Source organism: Dermacentor andersoni, chromosome 10, assembly GCF_023375885.2.
Source record: "Dermacentor andersoni chromosome 10, qqDerAnde1_hic_scaffold, whole genome shotgun sequence".
Classification (NCBI taxonomy): Eukaryota; Metazoa; Arthropoda; class Arachnida; order Ixodida; family Ixodidae; genus Dermacentor; species Dermacentor andersoni.
The window spans coordinates 127,821,684-127,843,258 of record NC_092823.1 but is presented as its reverse complement, the minus strand read 5'-3'; the positions used below and the strand labels follow the sequence as shown (position 1 = coordinate 127,843,258).

The 21,575-nt window shown below is 44.9% G+C and overlaps 1 protein-coding gene across 1 annotated transcript in view; it reads left to right on the top strand.

The window, feature by feature from the left end:
- Nucleotides 1-21,575, top strand: part of LOC126545008 (uncharacterized) — an 80,690-nt gene that overhangs the window by 44,965 nt on the left and 14,150 nt on the right. Inside the window, exon 5 of the mRNA XM_055078154.2 lies at nt 10,592-10,638. Coding sequence (XP_054934129.1) covers nt 10,592-10,638 — 47 coding nt within the window. The remainder of the gene's footprint in view (nt 1-10,591; nt 10,639-21,575) is intronic.

Below are 21,575 nucleotides of genomic sequence, written 5' to 3'. Positions count from 1 at the left end.
TCATTATCGAATCATAGTCTGTCACAGGCGTTGCAGGTAGATCCGCAATGAAGATCAGGGCAGTCTCTTTGGAACTTGGCGTTCCCACCGTTGAACTCATCCACGTTGACCCCTTGACGCCGAAGGCTCTTCGCACCATTCTCTCACTCACGGTGTGCTTCGTCAGTTCTCGCTAGTCGCTTATGCCGCCTAGCGGGCATGTTCGTCGACCACCGCATTAGCTTCCGCACGCCGTCGACGATCACACTCGCGTCGCTGCTCCCTCCGTCGCTCTTCACATGCGCTATGTTCTTCTGCAGTCCTGACGAGGCGTGGCCTAGCCATTGCAATTATCTTGTTCATCTATAGAGCCGTACGTCACCCGCGCTCGAAAGAGTCATTGACGATAATGATAGTTTTTTGCACAACGGAGCCAGCTGTGGAAGAAGACGACGATGGTGAATGCGCGAGCAGTGGCACGAGCGCGTTCGCGCGGTTGCGCCGAAGAGCGCCAACGAAGAAGTCGACGACCCTCGAGCCATTGCTGATGATGATAAATCCTGCTCGTACACGCCAAGAAACGCTGGATCTGAGCCATATACTGCTTCGCTGTAAAAATATTATATTACCGGATAGAGTGATGGGGGGGGGGGGGGCGCAGGTAATTTTTCGAGATGTGAACAATAACAATAGTGTAGCACACGGTACTATGATACGATCGCCACCTGGCGCTGGGTTGCTGCAACAAGTGAGAGATACCTTAAGTTCAGCTGAGCTAAATGGGCAATTGTAAGCCTCACTCGATGGACCTTTGCGATGAAGGGGCTGCCGCTCTTCGCGTTCTTTGAACCTCAGGAAAGTTTCTGTACATGCACAAACATCCAAGACATCTTGGTTCAGCAAGTACACTCAGACGCCCAGACGCACACTACCACTCTGCCCCCCAAAACCGCCCTCACTACTGTTAAGGCGAAGCGTCTACACACGTGAGAAGCTAAACAGTCTCTTCTCAAGCAGTGGAAGAGGCAACGGCACAACCGAAGGCCAAGACTCAGAATTTCTAAATTAGACCTCCAGATCCAACAGTACGTCACACAACTGGCCTTCCAGCAGTAGAACCAGGCATGTGAAAGCATGCATGACAACCTCAACAACAAGCGCACATGGCAACTCTTGCGACACTTATTAGACCCTACCACATCGCGCGCACACCACAACCACAGCATAAAGAAACTGCTACATGCACACAAAAACCATCTCAACGGACTCTTCGACGGCCTCCGCCATAAACACCTCAGGCTCAGCAATATGACACGCCAAAGTACACTGGCGAACCCAGCGAGCTATTGAGCACCGCTATGATGGAAACAGAGGTAGGCCTGAGCTCACGTCGGGGAGCATACCCCGTCATGGCGCATACCCTTCTGCTTCTTCTTCTTCTTCTCCCCATTGCTCCATCTGCTTTCACTCTCCAGACGCAGTCTACTTGATAACATATGGGCAAGAACTTGAAAATTAATCAATACACTTGAGGAAAAGTTAAGGACCGCGCAAAGAGCGATGGAACGAAAGATATCAGGCGTAACGTTGAGATATCGGACGACAGCGGTACGGATGAGATAACAATATGGCTAGCCGGTATTCTATTTGGCATCCTCCCGAGCCGCAGAAGAACACAATAACTAGAGCTCAATAATGTTTTCACTCACTCACTCACTCACTCACTCACTCACTCACTCACTCACTCACTCACTCACTCACTCACTCACTCACTCACTCACTCACTCACTCACTCACTCACTAGTTGGCATCAAGAGTGAGAAATGAAATTGGACAGGACACATTATGGGCAGGGCAGATAGCCGATGGTCTATAGAGTTACATAATGGGTGGCAAGGGAGAGTAAACGCTGTCGGAACACAAGAAAATTAGGTGTTATGATGAAATTAGGAAATTGGGCAGGCATAACTTGGATTCAGCCAGCGCAAGGTATGGCTAATTTCAGATCGCTGGGAGAAGCCTCCGTCTTGGCATTGGACATAAAAATATGATGATAGTGATGACAACGACGACGATGATTGTCCCTTACGTCCTACGCATTTACACTTTACTATGACCTACCCGATTCTTAACCAATCCCCCAGAGTGAGTACGTGCCAGTAGATCACAAGGATCTACATCTACATATACACTTACGGCACGCTGCGCCGGCTCTACCGACGCTGGCGTGAGGCTCTTCGCGTTCTGGCGGCCCGGTAGGGTTGCGTTGCTTGCTCTTGTTTGATGAACATTTCATACCGACCACCCGAACCGTTGTGCACAAAAACGGCTGTGCACCTAATTCTGTTCACAACTTCGCTGTTAGAGAACCAACGTCGCCAGCACTTTGCCGTTAAAGTTTGTGAGGACATGAGTCCCTGGACTCGGGGACACCTGCTTATTACCTGCTTATTCAATTATTTGGTATTCAGATACCTGCTTATTCTAGTTAAGGGACAGTGCATGGTACAAATATTAAAATGATATTGCTTTTTTTTAAACATTAAAATGAGTTTCTTTCGCTTTCTCCGGAGCTATGAGAGCAAGGCCTTCACTACCGCTGGAATTGTTCAGATTAGGAACAAAAAAGAAAACGCATTACGTTACAATTCAAGACAAGTCAGTATGGATCCTACTTTTCGAAAAGCAAGCATTTCACTTGTAGCGACAATTTTGAGAATTCGTTATTTTCAGGAAGAGAGAAAGACAAGACTGAGCCCCTACGTGAGTTAGTAAATTATTTTGTTCATCCTAATAGTATTTATTCGTGCCAACTGCAAGCGGAAAGGGCTATTAAAAACTTGGCAATACACAGAAAGGAGAAAAGGCTATTGCGTAAGGGGCAGCGGAGAGATCTTGCACCCTACAGAACGAACTATAGAAGTTTGAGAACTCGGAAGCACGGGCGAAGAGCAGATATCACTACAAAATATATTCACCGAGGGGGAAGAAGTAGGGTTACTTTCTCAATTTTCCCCATTGTTCTCTCTTCTGCAAGGAAAACGACGCAATTCAAGAAAATTCTTCACAACTTGCGGTTAAAGCAAGGGTCACAAGATGGCGCTACCCTCTCTGCTGCCAATTCAGTCACCAAGCTTGCTTTTACCAAGTCACCAAGCAGGCTAGGTGACTATTTGTCACCGCTCCGTTTCGAAAGAGATGCCAATAACTCATCATCATCGTCATCCATTCTATGTCTTCGGCATTCCAGTACACCGTAAAGAATAACGTGTTTAGCGACACGTTAAACCTCTACGTTCTCTCATTTTGTTTGAGTAATAGACTTCCAGACACGATGCCACTGAACTTAGATGGCTCCACTGTCACCTTCTGTAGGCGAAAATATGTTAATGTGATTTTCACCGCGCAGCCTAGGTTACTGCTGTCGTAGTTTAGGTCAGATATGACGTCTGCCAGTCCTTTCGCAGAGACTAAAATGAATCGTAAAATATTAGCGCTAATTCTCGCGGAATCAGCATACAAGCGCTCTGCTAGCCAATCAACTGCCCTGCTTTGTCAGTTTCAAAACAGTTGAGGGATTTAAAATGCATTTACTTCTTGTTTTAGAAAGCACAAATGGCTCCGTCCTTGTGCGTCATCAACGTGATCATCACATCTAGGCATTGTTCCCACTTAGTTACACATACAACGTGGTTAGTTCGTTATATATTACATGTGATTAGGAAAATAATGAGTAAACAGTCTTTTCTTTTGACATCCTAGGAGCTTAGACGCTTTAGTGCTTAAGCTCCTTGGAGTCGACACGAAAGTCGACGCGAAAGTCCTAGGAGTCGGCGCCTGTACTCCGTTTCAGACATAAGTTGCATCGCTGTGGAGGCTAGAGAGACGTCTTGCAGTGGCTGCGTTCACACATGGATATAGTTCGATGTTCTTGATCGCAATCGCACGAGACTGTTCTTTGTATTGGGGGCGAGCTGCACCACTGGAAAAGCTGGCGCCACCGTCAGGGTGACGTGGCATGAGAGATCACGTGGACACAGCGGCCGCATCGGCTGCTTCGGAAGCGCCGAAGGGAGCTGAAAACGAAAGTTTAATGTACCACCTGCGCTGCCATTTTGATTAGGTGGTGAGGCTTTCCCGCCTTGGGATGTCTGCTTTACAACATTTGAAAGCACTATAATAGGTAGCGGCCGCCTTTGGAAGAGTGCAGCATGGTAGGCTACTGCTCGGTGCCGCTGTGCCGGACGTACGCAACCGAGCCCGGTGTCAGTCTTATTCACACGTAGCCGCAGTGCAAGAAGCTACGTGAAGCTTGGCCTGCGAAACTTAGAACCGGCAAAGAGCCATCGGCTGCAACTCGGGTATGCAGCAAGCACAGACGCGAGGAAGATATCTGCTACGGCGCCGGGACTGCCATGTTCTGTGAGTAGCAGCAAACGCGCAGTGAGACGCTCGCCCGCGCTCGCTGCCCAGCTAATGTCATAACAGTTTGGTCTATGAACTTGTTGATGTTAGATACTGGCAAGTTCAGTGGAATGGAAAGGTGCGGTAAGAAGCACATTGAAGGAAGCATGGCATATGGTCATGCTTGTGTTATTAATTAACGCACTGCATTACGATACAGACGCAGCGGGAAATCGCACGCTGCAGAATACCAGTAAACATTCAGTGCGACGCAACTTGAGAAATAATATTGAAACGTCCAAGAATTTACAAGACAAAAAAAGCTCACGGCACGGCGCGACAACGCGCTCGCAGCGAAAGCGACATATTGTGCGCGGACATGGATGCAGCAGCCCAGTCGGTCACTGAAACCCGCGCGATCGCTACATTGAGGCTTCATTCTGTATATGTTCCATTTGGTTGCGCAGACGGCCGACTACAAGAACATATTTCACATAGTTTGCTCTCAGCGTCTGCTTACCTTTCACGCAAGAAGCCGGTTCGGGAGACTCCATCGCGGCGATCGCACGCAGTGGCGTTCACTGTATATGTATTCGGTAAACAGATAGTCTGTAAATGATTCTGTGCTTTCAGTTTGCCTAAGATTATTATTTCGACAGTATGAAACTTCCCCTGTTTTTAGAGTTCACACAGAAATGTCCAGGAGGGCTACCGCGCGTTGTTTTTACTGAGCGCCGTAAGCCAAGCCTTTGAAGGAGGGCGCCGCGTGATCCCTCATACTACGCAAGGGACGCTTTCGGCAGATGGTGTTACGTTTCGCCTACGAGGCGCGGTATAGCCGGCGCGGATGCAACGGACGCCGGGGCTTCGTTCAAAACGGCGGACATTTTGGCCCGTTCAGCGCTGCCGCAACGCCTCCCCGCCAAGCGCGTCTAGGCATGTTTCAATGCCACGTGTCTTCGTGTGTGCGTGTGTGTGTGTGCATGTTGGTGCCGATGCTTGTCAAAGCGCGGCAGCCGGGGAGAGGAGCTCCCCAAGTGTGAAGCGAGGAGGTCTGACCGGCGCCGGCCCGGCGGATGCGTCACTACACTCGCCTCAACGTGTCTCTCAGCGTGTCCGTGGCGCCGTCACGTGCGCCTCTGACGAGACGTTCCTTCTTGCCCTCAACCCCGAGAGTTTAAAAGCAGCTGCCCCCGGACGCCGAGGGAGGCTCCGATTTCTTCTGTCGAGTAACGTGCTCTCCCGTCTCTCCACTTCGGTCGACCTGACCGCCCGCTCTTTTGCGATGCTAGAATAAACAAGTTGTTCTGTTAGCAGTCGACTCATGCTTTGCCGGGACCTTCAGATGCTTCCAGTTGTGCCCCAGGCCGCCAGGCCAACGCTACCCTTGGGGCTTGCGACCCATTTGCAACAATGGCGACTCCCTAAGGCCTCGCCCCCAATGGCTCAGTATTGAAAAAATAAAGTGTTAATTCTTATAAACAAACAAACTGTGGCATACGGCAATCTAACGCGTTGTTTTAGATCAATTTGATTTCATGACGTTTATTTTCGTTTTTTTTGTTTTTTTTAGTGGCAGCCCGTGGCGGCAGCCTCACGTGCACGCTCGGGCGAGCGAACGCCTTTGGCGCGCAGCGAAGCACAGATGGAGCGTGCGGAGTGATACGTTTTCGTCACGGAACTTCTTGCGTAACTTCCACAGCGTTGCATCTGATGTCATTTAATTGTGGGGTTTTACGTGCCAAAACCACTTTCTGATTACGAGGCACGCCGTTGTGGGGGACTCCGGAAATGCGGACTACCTGGGGTTCTTTAACGTGCACCTAACGGGTGTCTTCGCATTTCGCCCGCATTGAAATACGGCCGCAGTGGCCAAAATTCAATCCCGCGACCTTGTGCTTAGCAGCCCCACACCATAGCCACTGAGCAACCACGGCTGGTACGCCTGATGTCTGAAGCGGAGTATATAGGAGTCGACGCGAAAGAAAAAGTCAACTTATGTGCGCGTAAAGAAAAGAAACGATAGAAAAAGCTCGATATGAATAAAAGGAATAAAGGACTCGGAAAAAAAAGTAAGGTCCGGCAATGAAACGAAGAAAATACTGCAAAATAATGCGACAATATCGTGCAATTATGCAGCATTGCATCATCATCCTGCTAAGTGAGCTGAGCTCTCTACGCCATGCAGACAGCGCAGGCAATGTACGGCCTACCGTTCCTTTTCCCGCAACAGGACAGCTTAATTCTGCGGTAGTGAAAAAAAATCGTCGGTACAAGCCAGCCTGCTTATATTGCTTCTGTACGATGGCTTCTGCGCCTATCCGTGTACTTCAGTTCACTTCTGTTTTGCGCTCCTGTAATAGCCACAAGAGCAGCTGGCAGTGCTGATAAGCGAAAAGAAGGAGAAATGACATCGCACAATGGTACAACTACCATTGGTACGACCGGGATAACCTTTTGTGTATATATGGCTCTACGAAATCGAACAAATAAAGATATCCTTCAGTACTTCCGCTTGTATGGAATTACCTGCAAGAAGTATAGACATGAGATTTTAGTCCAGCGTTTCTCTTTATCAGATTTAGTATACTCATTTTCATTTGATTAAATTTAAAGCAAAAGGCACGGACACGTTCAATATACTGTTACGATACTATCTGCACGCGTAGTAATATTTATTGACACGTCGCTTTGTTTTCAGCCAATGCAATTACCTAATCAAAAGCGGTTTGCCTACTATGAACAGTATTTTTTGCTTCAGGTTTTCATAGCCATCATCTTATGAATAGGTAAAATGTGAGCCTGCTATGAAAATGCTATACACGTGTAACTCATACTATTTGTAACTTGGTACAATGGCCTTAAAGAGCACTGCGCCAATGAACACTTGCTTACATCGTGTCTGCAAATTTCGGCTCAGCTACAGTAATCATGAAACTGCTAGCTCCGATGAAACCGTTGCTGTTTTAAAACTTCACGGTCTCGTATCTGCTAATACTTGCAATTCCGCACTTAGGACCACGTCGCAGTGGCCGTCTTTGCGTCATTCTAAAAAAACATAATTGTTTAGTGCAAATGTCAGAGACAATCAGCAACATCAGCTTAGTTGCTACTCCGCACGAGTGATCTAAACAAATAAATATAAATGTTGCTGCGGGTGTATCTCGAGATTACATTTCCGGGTGGCCTTATCTACAACATTCATTCTTAATCAGTTATCATCCGAATGCATCTTCAACTAATGGACTGTGCTCAATCTCAATACAATGCGGGCTTTAACTTCCTTGGCCAATATTTTTGAGCCGGCTTCTCCACGTCTATAGAGAGGCGACACTACCTAACAAACGTGAACTTGTTCTTGGAAAGCTCTATAAATGTGAAAGCTCCTGTAAACACGTATCACAAGCTGTAAACGCAAGATTGGACTGTTTCCAATTATCCGAGATGTGCGAGTAGCTTCGCTTTGTTAAGGGTACGACAGGAGCAGCCAGTTTTTCTGGCAAGGAGTTCCATTCATCCACCAAAACGGGGAGGATGTTTGGTGATGTTCGTGCAATATTACTTTAAATATTGGGAGAAGGATCACCGCATTCACTTTAAAAATATTAGCTCTTCCGTAGAAATACACGTCAGTGCAGAACAGCCTCCAGACGATATCATAAATAAAGCTAATGTCGAAATGTGTCTACGAGCAAGCTTTGGAATCCACTCACGCTTAAGAGCGCTTTTCTATTTGAACACCTCACGAGGAAGGTGTCCTGGGGTCAATCTTTAACAATATGAGGCGTTGGCATTAAATGGCAGAAACACCTGAGCACTGACCTCGCAGAATCTAAACTGATAGAATCAAGCTTATCTTTAATCTTTAATGACCATATATTTCTGCATGGTAATGAGTACGTTGAAATAACATTAAACTTTAATTAACGAGACCTACTGAAAGTTGCTCCAGATTTTTTTTTTTTTTTGTCAGAAGAGCAAGTTCAGCAAAAGTTTTACATATCGTGCTGTCTCATATCGAACAAGCTCACAGTCAGGGTTGCAAGCGTGTACAATCTCGGCTATTTTACTCTTGAACAGATATTGGTTATTGAGCCTCCTCTAACATATAGCCCCGTTCCAAATTTGTGTTTTTTTCATGCAAACCATGTCGAGGGCATACCAGTGCCATATTTTTGGCCTCATGTAAGAATATTTTGCGTCATTATTACCAGACTTAACTACATGCCAACTTGATGAAGTATTCGTTAAATGTGTTTACTCAAACCCAACGCGCACTCTTTTCCCCCCAAAAAAATCTAAAGTCTGTTATATGCAGGAAAAGTATGCGAATCCAAAACTGCAATAGGTAGTGTGAAAATCCCATGGATGGATGGATGGATGTTATGAGCGTCCTCTTTGGAACGGGTGGGTTGCGCCAGCAAGCTCTTGCTATTATACTATCTAATGTCCTACCTAGGCTAAAAAAGAAAAAAAAAGAAAAAGAAAACTAATATGAACTCCAACAACCAAATTTTCTGACCACCCATTGCGAACTTTGCTTTTGTACGTCTCCGTTTTCTATCGTTTCCCTACTTTTGTTCCACCAGTCTTCCAATATGTTCTTACTGATCTCTATTGCGGACATGTTTACTATTCCCCTGCTCTCGCTGAACCCAAGGGCTTCAAGGAGGTCAGTGGAGCCTAAATTGACCGCTGGGAAAATGTCTTCACATTCTAATAAAACAAGCACCATAGTTTCTCTAGCTTTACCGCAGCAAGCACTTGCTTCTTCTTCCTTCTTATATCTCGCTTTATAGGTGCCTGTTCTAAGGCATCCTGATCTCGCTTCGAAAAGTAATGAGCTTCCCTTTGAGTTATCATAAATTGTTTCTTTCCTGATTTCGTTTTTTCCTCTTAAGTAGTTACTCATGGCCGGTTTTTTTTCCATTGCCGCCACCCATGAGAATATTTTAGCCTCTCTGACTTTCCACTTGACGTTCTTTGTTGCTGTGTTGCCCACCCTACAGTCCGCATACTTGCTGGTAAGCTTCCTAGTTCTCTTCCTCCACTGTGAATCAATGTTTTTCCTGTACAGACACGTCAACACTCTCCCAGCCCATTTATTTTCTTCCATATTACTCAGTCGTTCTTCATGATCAATTTTACTGCGATTCCCACTTCTGTGATTCTCCCATCTCCCACATCCGCTGCGCCATCTAGAGGTGTGCCCGCGAAGTCCCCTTACTTTTGCGTGGCCTCCGAGATGCGTGAACTGTCGGTGCTCTATAAGGCTGAGAATTGGTCCTTTGCTGCCCCTGGGAGTTCGTGGCGCTGCACTGTAAACTGACTGGCTGCTCTCCTCGCGGAACCCGCGTCAAGCGTGTAAGAGTGCACCCAGCATCGCATGCATTTTAATAAATGTTTTCCCAATCCATTCCAATTAAAAGAATATTGTTCATTGAAGAGTAGCGTAAGGAGGCTAGGTAGAACCAGAGTAGCTGTAGTATGCTACAAATTCTATTCGCTTTAAAAGAAAACGTTTAATTATATCACTACGTAAAAATGGCGTTCAGCTCAACAAGCTGCTCGCCACGAAGAGAGCAGGTTTAAGGCTGAAGCAGTAGCTGATAAAACTTTCTCGATAGCTTTGCCGGGAAGTTAATAGCTTACCGGGAAGGCTATGTGCTTCCCGGTAAGCTATAACGGGAAAAATATTTGGCGGTGTGGCAACGAATGCGCGACGACTGCATGACGACGATGGCGCGACTACGACGGCATGGCGGGTTTCGGACAACAAAGCAAGAATGACGGTGATTCAACGAGCATGACAGCATCGCGACCACGAGATTATAGCTAGTGTCCCAAGCTATTAGACAAGGAAAGCATATTTAGCGCCAGCGGACAAGGACAGAAGGGAGACGACACCACGATGCGCCAACTTCAACAACTTTATGTTCAAGAAGCAATCACATTTGTTAACCCTTTGCTATCGTTTTCAAATTTTCAATATGAATATTAGTAATCATAACAGAAACGGCCTGTTCACATAAGTGTAGCTTGTCGCCTTGAATTCATGATTTAGTTCGATTATAATTTTTTTCCACATCTACGAGCCTCAACTCAGAAGCAGCCAGTTCCTTTCGACAGCCTACTTGCATTGTTTCTTGCTGCTAACTTACCAACATACCATCATTATAAAATCTAACTATGTTGTTACTTTTTACAGGCTCACTGTGCATCACTACTCCACCAAAAGAACAACAATATTGCTATGTAAGTATAGATTTATTTTACTACAATCCATACTTCGGTTCATGTAGTAAGGGTAGAAAATGCAATCAGAGCGGCAGTAACTATAAAACAATGCAAGACTGCCAAGGGAGATGTCGATGTATTTTTTCAGGCATATGAACGTAAACGTAGTAAGTTTTGATAAAAATTTATTTCTTCTTTTTTCTTTTAACAAACAGCTAATGATGTAATACCATATAGTCTATCTGGGGGTGTGAGCGAAGAATTTAAAGGGAGCTTTACTTATCGGTTAGAATTTATTTTGAAAGAAAGAAAACTTTTGAAAAAGTATGGCAATATTTTGCGCATATTTTTGCCATTCTTTTTTGTTTTCTGTTAGTTTGTTTTCCTGTGACACTATTTTTCCATAATTGTGTAGAAAAAACTTTTTAGGTAGTACATTCCATTAAGGTAGTAACTTTAATTCCTCTCGTGACTACAGCAATGGCACACTATGGGGATTCTTGAGCAATAATTATGGGTCCATGCACTATCAGTATTTCATCGAAATCATTGGAGTGTTAGGGTGCTTCAAGCTCGTCGTCGTAGTTGGCATCACAAAGGAGCCTTATTGAAAATTACTTTCGTGTTCAGTCGATAGACGGTAACTGTGCGCCATTTGAGGGATCCGCGAGGCCTGGTGCGGTGGCAGGGTTGTGCCATATTCGCAAACCAGCAATGAAGTGATATATTTTGCAACATTTTGGAGGGTATGTACACTTTTACCACGTGGAAAGCACGACCAGCTTCATGCGTTTCACTTTGTTTTATCGTCATTAACTACTGCGCGTCTGTTATTGTACTGCTGCGGTTGTGTATGTTCACCACGATCCACTTGTGAACCCGCGTGTTATGCGCATTGCTAATGATATAACTACTGCTTATGTCGTGGCTGTACTTTGCTTGATTTGTTGGATTGGATGAATTGATAAACGCCGTTGAAAAAATATCGTTTCAAGATACTAAATCATGCCTTCCGAAACTTTCAATGAGTCACCTTCAGTGACAGCTCCGGTTACGAATGCCGGAAGAAGACACTTGAAGACGACACAGGCTCATTGCACGGCCCTATATTTGAATGGTCAGATCTACCGATTTCATTTTCATTTCATTTATTGATACTCTGAATCCCATCAGGGATTGTAACAGGAAGGGCTGTATGTGATGCATAGGAACATGGCATAAGGTGTTACATACTAAAACTTATACAATAAAAAAGTTGGGCATATAACAATTTGATTACGTGATTATACAAGAGAATAACAAGAACGAAGAGGATATGACAACAATAACTACAGTTGCAGAAACCAGTTACAGGATCAGTATTGAGGTAATAACAGTCACGTAACAATCAAGGTTACAATAATGCCAACAAGAAAGGAAATATATTGCATCATTGCCGTAATTATATTCAAGCACAAGCCTCGTTAAGATAACAAGGCAACAAAGAACTACGTAAATAATGAGAAGAATTATTGCTGCAATACGTATAGTTGATCAGCAATCAGGGTACCAAACGTATCTAAGGATGAGCTGTCAATGATACCTGCGTTAAGATTATTCCATTCGCGTGTCGCCCTTGGAAAAAATGAGTATTTGAAGATATCAGTGCGGAATGAAAATTCGCTTAATATGTGTGTGAGTTTATGACGAGTTAATCTATTCGAGGACGTTGATATGTATTTCATAATAGGCAGTTTGAGTTGATTGTGTATTAACTGATACATGATTTTTAGTCTAGCAAGCTTGGCTCTGTTATCCATGGTTAGGAGTTCTGCCCGTCTCAGCAATGCTGTTGGTGAGTCTGTGATGGAATGTTTATTATATATGTATCTCAGTACTTTTCGCTGTACCCCTTCAAGTTTTTTAATCAGCTTGTTAGTAAACGGGAACCAAACGGTGTTGGCGTACTCTAGAACCAGTCTTATAAGTGTTTTATATGCGAGTAACTTTGTTTCAGATGGTGCTAGTTTAAGGCGTCTGTTAATGAGGAATAGCTGTCTTATTGCGGTTCATGCAAGCCGGAACATTTCGAGCGATAACCTTGCAGAAAGAAAAGCAATCCTGTTCAAACATTTATCTCTGTTTTATAATTAAGCACATAACGGCGTTCGTATGTATTGTAATGAATTTTAATTAAACACCTGCGTCAAATCTTTTAAACTTGCAGTATGATAGCACTTGCATACATACTAGTTGTTACAGAATTACACAAGCACCGTGTAATTATGCTTGTTCTTTTTTTTTACAAAGTTCTTGAGTGCGTCAGGAAACAAAGGCTATACGTTTACGTCCGTCACTTAGAATGCACTGTAATTGCGGGCTGTAAACAGTTGTACAGTGCGTGTCATCCACTGATACTGCGCATATTTACGTCAGTTTGAGTGTTTCCCATTATTGAGTTTCTTTTTCTTTAGCTACGGTACTTACCAGTTTATGTCTTAGTTCATCTTCCCAGTCTCCTCGCTCATTGTTCAAAAGTGCTGACATACGTGTGACCACATGTGCATCTGGCAAAGGTTTTAATTCCGCGGCGTTATGTGCCGAAACCACGATCTGATGAGGGAAGCTTTATATGGAAACTCCGGCATCATTTTTACCACGCGCGGTTCGCTTGCGTGCATCCAATGCACGGTAAACAAGTATTTTTCTGCATAGCCCCCGACTAAAGGCCGCCGCCGGGGTAGGAATCGAACCAGAGACCTAGAGCTCAGCAGCGCAACGCCAGAGCCTTTCAGCTATATGCCGCGGCTGGCCTGGCAGCAACTTAGCTATGCGTATTATTCGGAAAGTGAATCCGCAGCGTTTTGCTTTAAGCGAGCTGTGGGCGTGTTTTTCGTGCGCGCATTTGCCTGTGTGCATTTATCTAGACGAACGTTGCACGCACGTTTACGCTTGTGCGCATGCGCCTTGTGTACGTGTGATTGCACGTGCATGCGCGGGAGTCGTGCGTACTGCGGAAGTGGTGAGTTTTGGCTCCAACCTGCGGCAAGTTGTCTTCTCGTCCGATCTGATTTCCCACTACCTTATTATTCGCACATTTTAAGGCGAAAGCCTTACACTCTAAAACAAAATTACACCCCTTTGGGTTGTTTCTTGCCACACAACAATGAACGTCATCTGTCTTGTTGGCATTTCCTTGCTTTAACGCTGCGAGTCCGGCACTTCCCAGTAACGAATGGCATGCGTGTTATCAGCATGACATAGCATTCCCGACAGGAAAGTAGCGGGCACGGCGTTTTCAAGAAAGGAAACGCAAGCAAGGCCGATGACGATTATTGTTGTGGGGCAAGTATACAACCCAAAGGGTGTACCTTTGTCTGAAAGTGTAGATCTCTATGTTTCACGGTCGGGTTTTGAGGAAAAGAAAATATCACGTGACCCAAGGAAGGCCAGAAGCGAGCCAACGCGTATACGAGATGGTTAATGATTAGGAAAGTTATCCAAGGTTTGATTTTTAGTGGAATAAGGTGCATTAAGATGGATTAGCGTGGATTAATGTGGATGAGGGCGGATTATGGTAAATAATGTGGATTAAGATGTATTAAGCAGGATTAAGGTGGACTACGGTAATTAACGTGGATGACGGAATATTAAAGTGGATTAAGGTGATTTAAGGCGGATGAAGGTGAATTAAGGAGGATTAAGGTAGATTAAGGTGAATTGCAGTAGGATTTACAAGGCTTTCACCTCTGCGTCTCTTACGCGATAGCTAAGAACACCTGGGAATTTTTGGTTGAAAAGGAACAGCTAATTTCAAATCTGCTTTCTTTGCCTTCATTGTTGCCTTCATACGATTGTAGCTAAAGAAATCGATCTCTTCTGGCTCTTGTGTAAAGCTCGTACCACATAACCTAAATGTGTAGGTTCCACACTTCGTAGAGTTATGGCAGTACAATCCACTTCCATAATTTTTACTTATGTGCGCTTGTTGCTAATATGCGTGTAATATTCATCTTTGTGGTAGTTATGTGATGAAGCTTGTTTTACGCTTTTGTATCTGTGTGCACACACACGTGCGCAAATGTTATTTTATTCTGTCCTTTGCGTAGCAGTATATAGCGCAGTAAACAGAAGAATGACATACCACCTAGCCCCATCTTGAACAACTTCGCGAACGACTTCACAGTCTCGAGTGTGCCTTTTGAAATTGATGTCAGCCTGAAACAGAAAGAAACGGGACACATGGGCTGTGCTTCCAACTCATGTACCGTGTCCCCTTCTGTGTTGCGCTGACATTCATTCATTCAAAGAATGGAGTGCCGACACGCACAGACCACCACCTTGTTATCGAAGCTCAGTATACGCGTATTTGTCGGGATTCAGCATGTTGCGTGTAGTGCAACTTGTAGCCACCTTTCATCTGTGCATGTTCCAATGTGTCTCGGGCTATGTGTAGACCTGACTTACTTCCTTTCGTTTCATTTAAATAAAGAAGAAAGCAAGCGCTTCCAGAATGCGTGAACAAATAATCGAGCTTTCACTGAGCAAACTTGTGCCTAGAAAGCGATCGAAGGAGCGCCAACGTGAAGCCTCGTATATATTTATGTTGGTTGGTGCTACCTTCGCGCAACGCACACCACCTCGCCCAACGATTAAACCCATGCTAAACTTGCTCAGCTCACCATTATTTTACAATAATGTTGCAAATATGGCGGCGAGCAGAATCGGCGTTCACAGAAAAGTAATCTCGCGGGTCAAGTCCGTCCGCCACTTATCCACTTGTCACGCTATACTTACCAGAGATATCGCTGGTGCTCGAGTAGAATTCGAGCCTGCACAACACTATTCCGGCGACATGCGTGCAATCGATTGGACGCATCTCTTGCGCTAGAGACCTGGCGACTACACTGAAGAAATTGGGGATACAGCAGCGCGTATGTTGCACCAGAATACAACATAACAGCTATATTAATCTGAAAAGCAGTGACGGAGAAAAAGTGACGCAACACACGCGTGAAAGTTATACAGCATGTATTTTTAACTGATAAGGTCTTTCTAATAGATAGAGACCTTACGCATTCTTTTATGGCCCATTCGAATGGTCGCTTTCGAGTGGTCTAGAGCGCTCTCACCGTGCCGTTTATATTCGGCTAGTCAAATTCGCGGGCTTGGCACGCATTCGTCTGGTTTGTTCAAAGCGCCCCCGAGCGCTCTGAGCTGGGGCGGGGCGCTCTGACCTTCGAGCTGGGAAACCGACCTAGATCCGACAGAATATCCCTATTACGTAGCTCGTCTGATTGCTCTAGGAACAGCTGAATGGTCAGTTGGCGCGGGCTTTCTGTGTATCCAATTTTGAGAAGGCTCCGCATCACTGCAAGCGGTAGAAACCAGTCAATTGCACTATTCGAAAGATCGATCCTTGAAGCGTTCACTATGTGTCTTTGTGCACGCTCATACGAACTTGAGAAAACCTTCGCTGTTTTCTTTGATTAAATGCGCTGTCAATATCTTACATGTAGTATTTGTTGGCATGTGCGTTATTCTCTGTGTCCAAGGTTCCTTTCTGCTGTTCTTGTCCTTCGTGAAGTGGCCGTACAAATAGTGACTTCTAGTAATGTGCCCTGTGACGGCGCATTCACGTGTTCCCGACACAGCGTGCGATCTGACTATTGTGTAGCAGGCTATACATACACTGTACAGCAGAACATGCCTGAGTTGAGTGATGTTTTATTCCTCCGTTATTTTGTCCTTGCCGCTTTGGTTTCTTTCTTTATTTTCTTTGCTTGCTTCTTCCGACAGTTCTCAGTCGCTGGGGCCTATCTTTGTTCACTGGGATAGCCGGCTTATCGGTGGCCTATTTCCCAGGGACTTCATTACTTGCTTACTAACAACGAATACGTACATTAATCTATTAGGCGTACGATGTCGGTGGATAAACTATTGTGTACGCGTGCTGGAAGCCATGAATGATTGACTGATGGAGTTGAACGCCTTGTAGCAACGCAGTATCTGTGAAAGACGTGAAGCGGAGGGCTACAGCCTAATTTTCACGGGGTGATGATTTGGGCAAATTGGATCAGTTCAGTCGTAATGGCGAGCAGAGCTCTACGCAAAAAAAAAAAAACGGACAAAAAAGACCAAGAAGGCAACTTTGCGAGTTTCTCAACGTGCACCCATTGCTCGGTACAAGACAACTTTTCTTTTCGCCCCCACGTGAACGCGACTGCCGTTGCCATGCACCCGCAACTGCGTGTTCAAGCACAGGCCTTCATATTATCGTATGACTACCGCAAGCACACAAAGTCGACTAGATCAATACTATGATAACATATCACTGTATTTTAATGCAATACAAGCACATCAAGACGCAATCAGTAAAAGTAAAACAGATCAGTAGGCTACGTTTAAACGTAGGCACAATACAGTGAATGCAGACCTTCGAGCAGAAAAGAAACGCAGTCGTGAAGGCAGTACTTATCCCTAAAATGAAAACATGTTAGCTAGCTTCCTGCAAACGCAGATTTTTACATAAGAACGTCAGTAATGCCTAAGTTTATGAATAACTCGAGCCGAGTGATGGCGGTGGGATGGCTTTTTATTAAACGACGCCAGCCTGAGAAATCAGAACGCCAAAGGGCTGGTTATGTCCCGAACATAACCATTTGCGAAAGTGGATAGTTGGCCGACCCGACGTAACCGTTCATTATACGGTGTATTGGTAATTCGATTACTCTGTTCCCTGTTTATCATGAACGCGAAGCAACAGACCGTTGTAAATAAATATATTCGCATGCCAACGCAATCTCGTTAGATTCGGCAGTAATTCGGAACTAACTTTGATATTAAATTGTGGTCATTGCAAAATTGAAGCCATTCACTCTGTTAAGCACACCCCTGGCTGAAGAATACTGTGACTATGCCCGAAGTTAAAAGAAATGCATACTCAAATTTGTATGGGATGATACCCTGCTATTCGAGCTAAGACTTCGTCCGAAGTGCAGTTTTTTAGTGTGGAAAAATGGCAAGTGGAGTGCCACTTTCTCGTTCCAGATGGCTATGAAGTGACATGCCACTTTATTGTCCCAGATGGCTATGAAGTGACATAGAGTGAAGCATGCAGGAATGTATTTTTTCCTGAGTTACTTGCTCTGGTTGATCCCTCCCCCCCCCCCCGTATTAATTTTTTGATATTATATCAGTCTCTAGCTCACCTAACTTAATGGGGCCAGTTAGGATAAAAGAGGCACGTGGCCAAGCGCAAAACATGCACGCGGCATATTGACTTTGTCAACGAAAGCAAGTGAACCGACTTCATACCATGTGACGTTTACACTATATTTGGGCTGAACAAACACTCACGTGAGACTATGGCCGCTCCCGACAGGTGACAAGCGTCATGCATCCTGAAGTGTAATTAAAGAAAAAATTCCTCGGGAACAGTGCATCTATAAAACAAAAAGAGAAGGCCTCCCTTTTTACTTACCTTATTTCATTTTAGATCGTGTTTTGATATACATTAGCTGCAAGAACGAAAAACAGCTTAATTAACGCAATGTAACTCTCCTGTCAAGCCCATACAATTCATTTGCTATATATGAGACGGCCACTCAGGCTTGTTTCATTGTTTGTCAAGGCTTCTCAAGTACATTGTACTTGATGAGCTCACAGTCTGTCACTCACAGTACGAAACAACGCGAGCGGCATTACATGAACACCACAAATAAACTGACGTCATCCCACCGTATAAGCTGGTCCGAGAGTTGGCTTAAAGTGGTTAGTTGCCAGGTAGAACGCGCGGCCTCTAAACAGCCGAGAATGATTCGCGCATTTCGAATGACTCGAATGGTCGTTGCCGTCCACTTATGCGTGGCGCTCCTACTACCAGCCGCCTCGTGTCTCGGTGAACGCAAGCTACACAGAAACGAGACGAATGCATTGCAGGTGAGCTCCAGGTTGCCGCGGGTGCGAAGAATTTTGATCCGAGATGTCGCAAACACGCCTGCATCTAGGGGTGTTTTGTTTCACTGCTCGTATAACTACAGAAATATGCAACAATTTGCATATTTGCGCATTGCATATTTGCAATTTCACTGCTCGTATAACTACAGAAATACGCAAGGATTTGCATATTTGCATATTGCATATTTGCAGTTTGTATATTGCATGTTCGCTCGGCAGACAAGGCGCTCGTATTCCTGTCCTGATGATCCTTGTGCCATTCCGCGATGTATAGGTGTTGAAATTTAGCACTCGCATACTGTTTTGCACCAGCATAGTGACAGGTAAACTTGATGATTATGTCTCCGTATGAATTTAGTATCGAACTCAAGCATGAGTGGGAGCAGCCAACGGCACCTTACTTTTGGCTTCGAACGTTGCTGTGGCTTCACTGATGTGATTGAAGCTAACATCTCATTGTAGATGCGTACTGTGGCAGTGATTAGGGTCGTTGTCTTCTAATTGCTAACACTCGACTGTTGCCATGGCACTGTAAGGGGAAACAATGCGCGCACACGTGAGCTGGAAGAATTGATTCGAGCGATGCTTTCGACTCCTCCCCGTCCGGCAATGCGAGGGTAACAATGCCGCCGCACTGGGCCTCTCGGAAGGGCGTGGCAGTTGCGCTGTTCAGCGTTTCAGTTTCGCTTTCGCCGGCTGAAATTGATTCATCACCCCGCAAAAATTACCAGCGGCGGCTTCTTGGAAATCTAAAAGCGGTCATGGGCACTTCGCAGGAAGGACTTCAATTCTTCTGTTTGACCCGACTGTCTGCCTCCTCTGGTTAAAAAAGAAATTATTTTCAATTCTGTAATAACTGGAGCAAATAATGTATCTACTAATGAAATAACCTGTCTTCCACCACAGAAAAATTGAATGCCGATGGTAGCGAGCAAGTATCGCATTTCCCCTTTCATGTAGCTCCCTTCACATACCTAATATGAAAAAGAAAATGGCACACGAAATACGCGTTTTAATCAAAGCAGGACCATATTTCTCATTTTCTGCTCTCACGTCACTTTATTATGCTTTTGTTCATTCTCGCATTGACTATAACATTGAATCATGAGGAAACACTTATAATAGTCACCTAACTTCGTTGCAAGTCATTCCGAATCGGGCTATACGATTAATAACATTTTCACCTCGGAGCATTAGCGCAAATCAGCTTTTACATGCACATAATATTTTGAATGTGACTGATCGTGTTAAATATAGCCTGGCCATATATATTTTTAAGGCATTAAACAGTGATATTCCAGTTACTATCATACAAGGGTATCCCTTACTAATATAAATAATACAAGACTTGCAGGAAATATGAACTTCATTTTACCCTTCGTTCGTGCCAACTATGGTAAGCAGTCATTACACTTTTCAGCTTTATCTCAGTGGAACACATTGCCATTCCCTTAAGAATTGTTCAAAGCTCCCAGATTTCGCACATAAATTAAGTATTTTCGTTTAGCTTCCTCTGACTTTCCCATTTGAGAGTAGTATGTGTTGAATTTTTCACTTTCACTTTACTTGTCTCCCGAATTTTTTCTTACTTCTTTTTCTGCTTAAGCTAGTCTTGCAGTTTCACCTTTTGTTGACTATTCCAAAGCCTTGTTATTGTTTATTACATTCATCTGCTGCTTTTCTGTTCATTTATGCCTTGTCTCCTAAAACCTTTATTATCGTAAATTTCACATTTTGCCATTGTTGTATGTATTATTAACCCTAGTCGGCATGCACAGGAGGCCCCATTTCAGTTTCTAACTACGGGACCTCCTTCTACATACACTTATAATGTAATTGTACCCATTTTTGTCTTGAAGAAAACTGATTCTGATTCCATTATTTTTTTAGCATTTTAGGACACATTTCTTGAAGCACTCTGTACATGAAAGTACGACAATGGCAGTGGGTGGCTGTGTAGTGAACAAGATAAGGCGTACAAGATATGTCATGAGGTAATAAAGATGAAGAAACTAAGAACATGACCTTGGTGATGGCTTGCGAGAAGTAGTGGCTAACCATGGTCCTTGCTCGAAAGGACCTGGAGGCATGTGGAAGGCTAAGACTGATGTAGCAGCAACAGGCTCCGATGGTCTGCAAACCACCTGAGTGTAATTCATAAGGGTAATTAATATAAACCGAAGCTGAGAAGGCGAGCATAGGTACCCAAAGAGCCTTGGTACTTGAAAACCTCTACGGGAAGGTAAAGGCAACAATAAAGACAAACGCCCCGCAGGGGCGTCTGCGTCAGCAGGCGTTTGGTGTGTGGCGACACCACGTACCCGAGCACACGAGGGTTGGACCCTCCCGTGTGTAGCCGTGCGCGGCTTAGCCGTGTCCGGGGAAAGGGGGATCCTGGGGGTTGAGCCGATGCCGGGTGTTCGGACCTTTAAGGCCCCCCGGCGGAGGCAACACACCTCTTTGGCCTCTGCTTCATGTAGACGGCACCCCCGGACTTACCCACCCGGGGGAAATCGGCAGTCGCCTTTTCCTGTCCACCTCTTCAACCTTTTTCTTTCCTATCTTCTTTCTTTTACTGTCCTATCATCTCTTCTCTTCCGTCACTTCCTAATTTTTCTAGGCGGCTAGGGTTAACCTTGTGCATGTGCCCGCCCTTGGGTATCTTATATTAGGTTATAGCAGCAATGCACGGCTGGCGTCTGCAGCCTTACGCGTTAAGTTCTGCAGCGTCCCCATGTTGGGCTCCGTGGTGGGTGGCCGCCATTGCTGCCGAAAACAAGCTAACATACTATGGGAACACCCGCATTTCCCCGCATACTTGATCGTCACCCTCAGAAGAGGGGGCGCACCGATGACTTAAGTACATATTTGACCCGCACAAAAGAGAACTACCCGAAATACCATGTTGTACATAGTGAGAACGCTGCAAAACAGGCCAGACTCATTTCACCATTCATAGTTTCAAAATCTTTGACCGAAGCCTTAGGGTCAGGTTATAAGGTGACGAAAATGGCAAG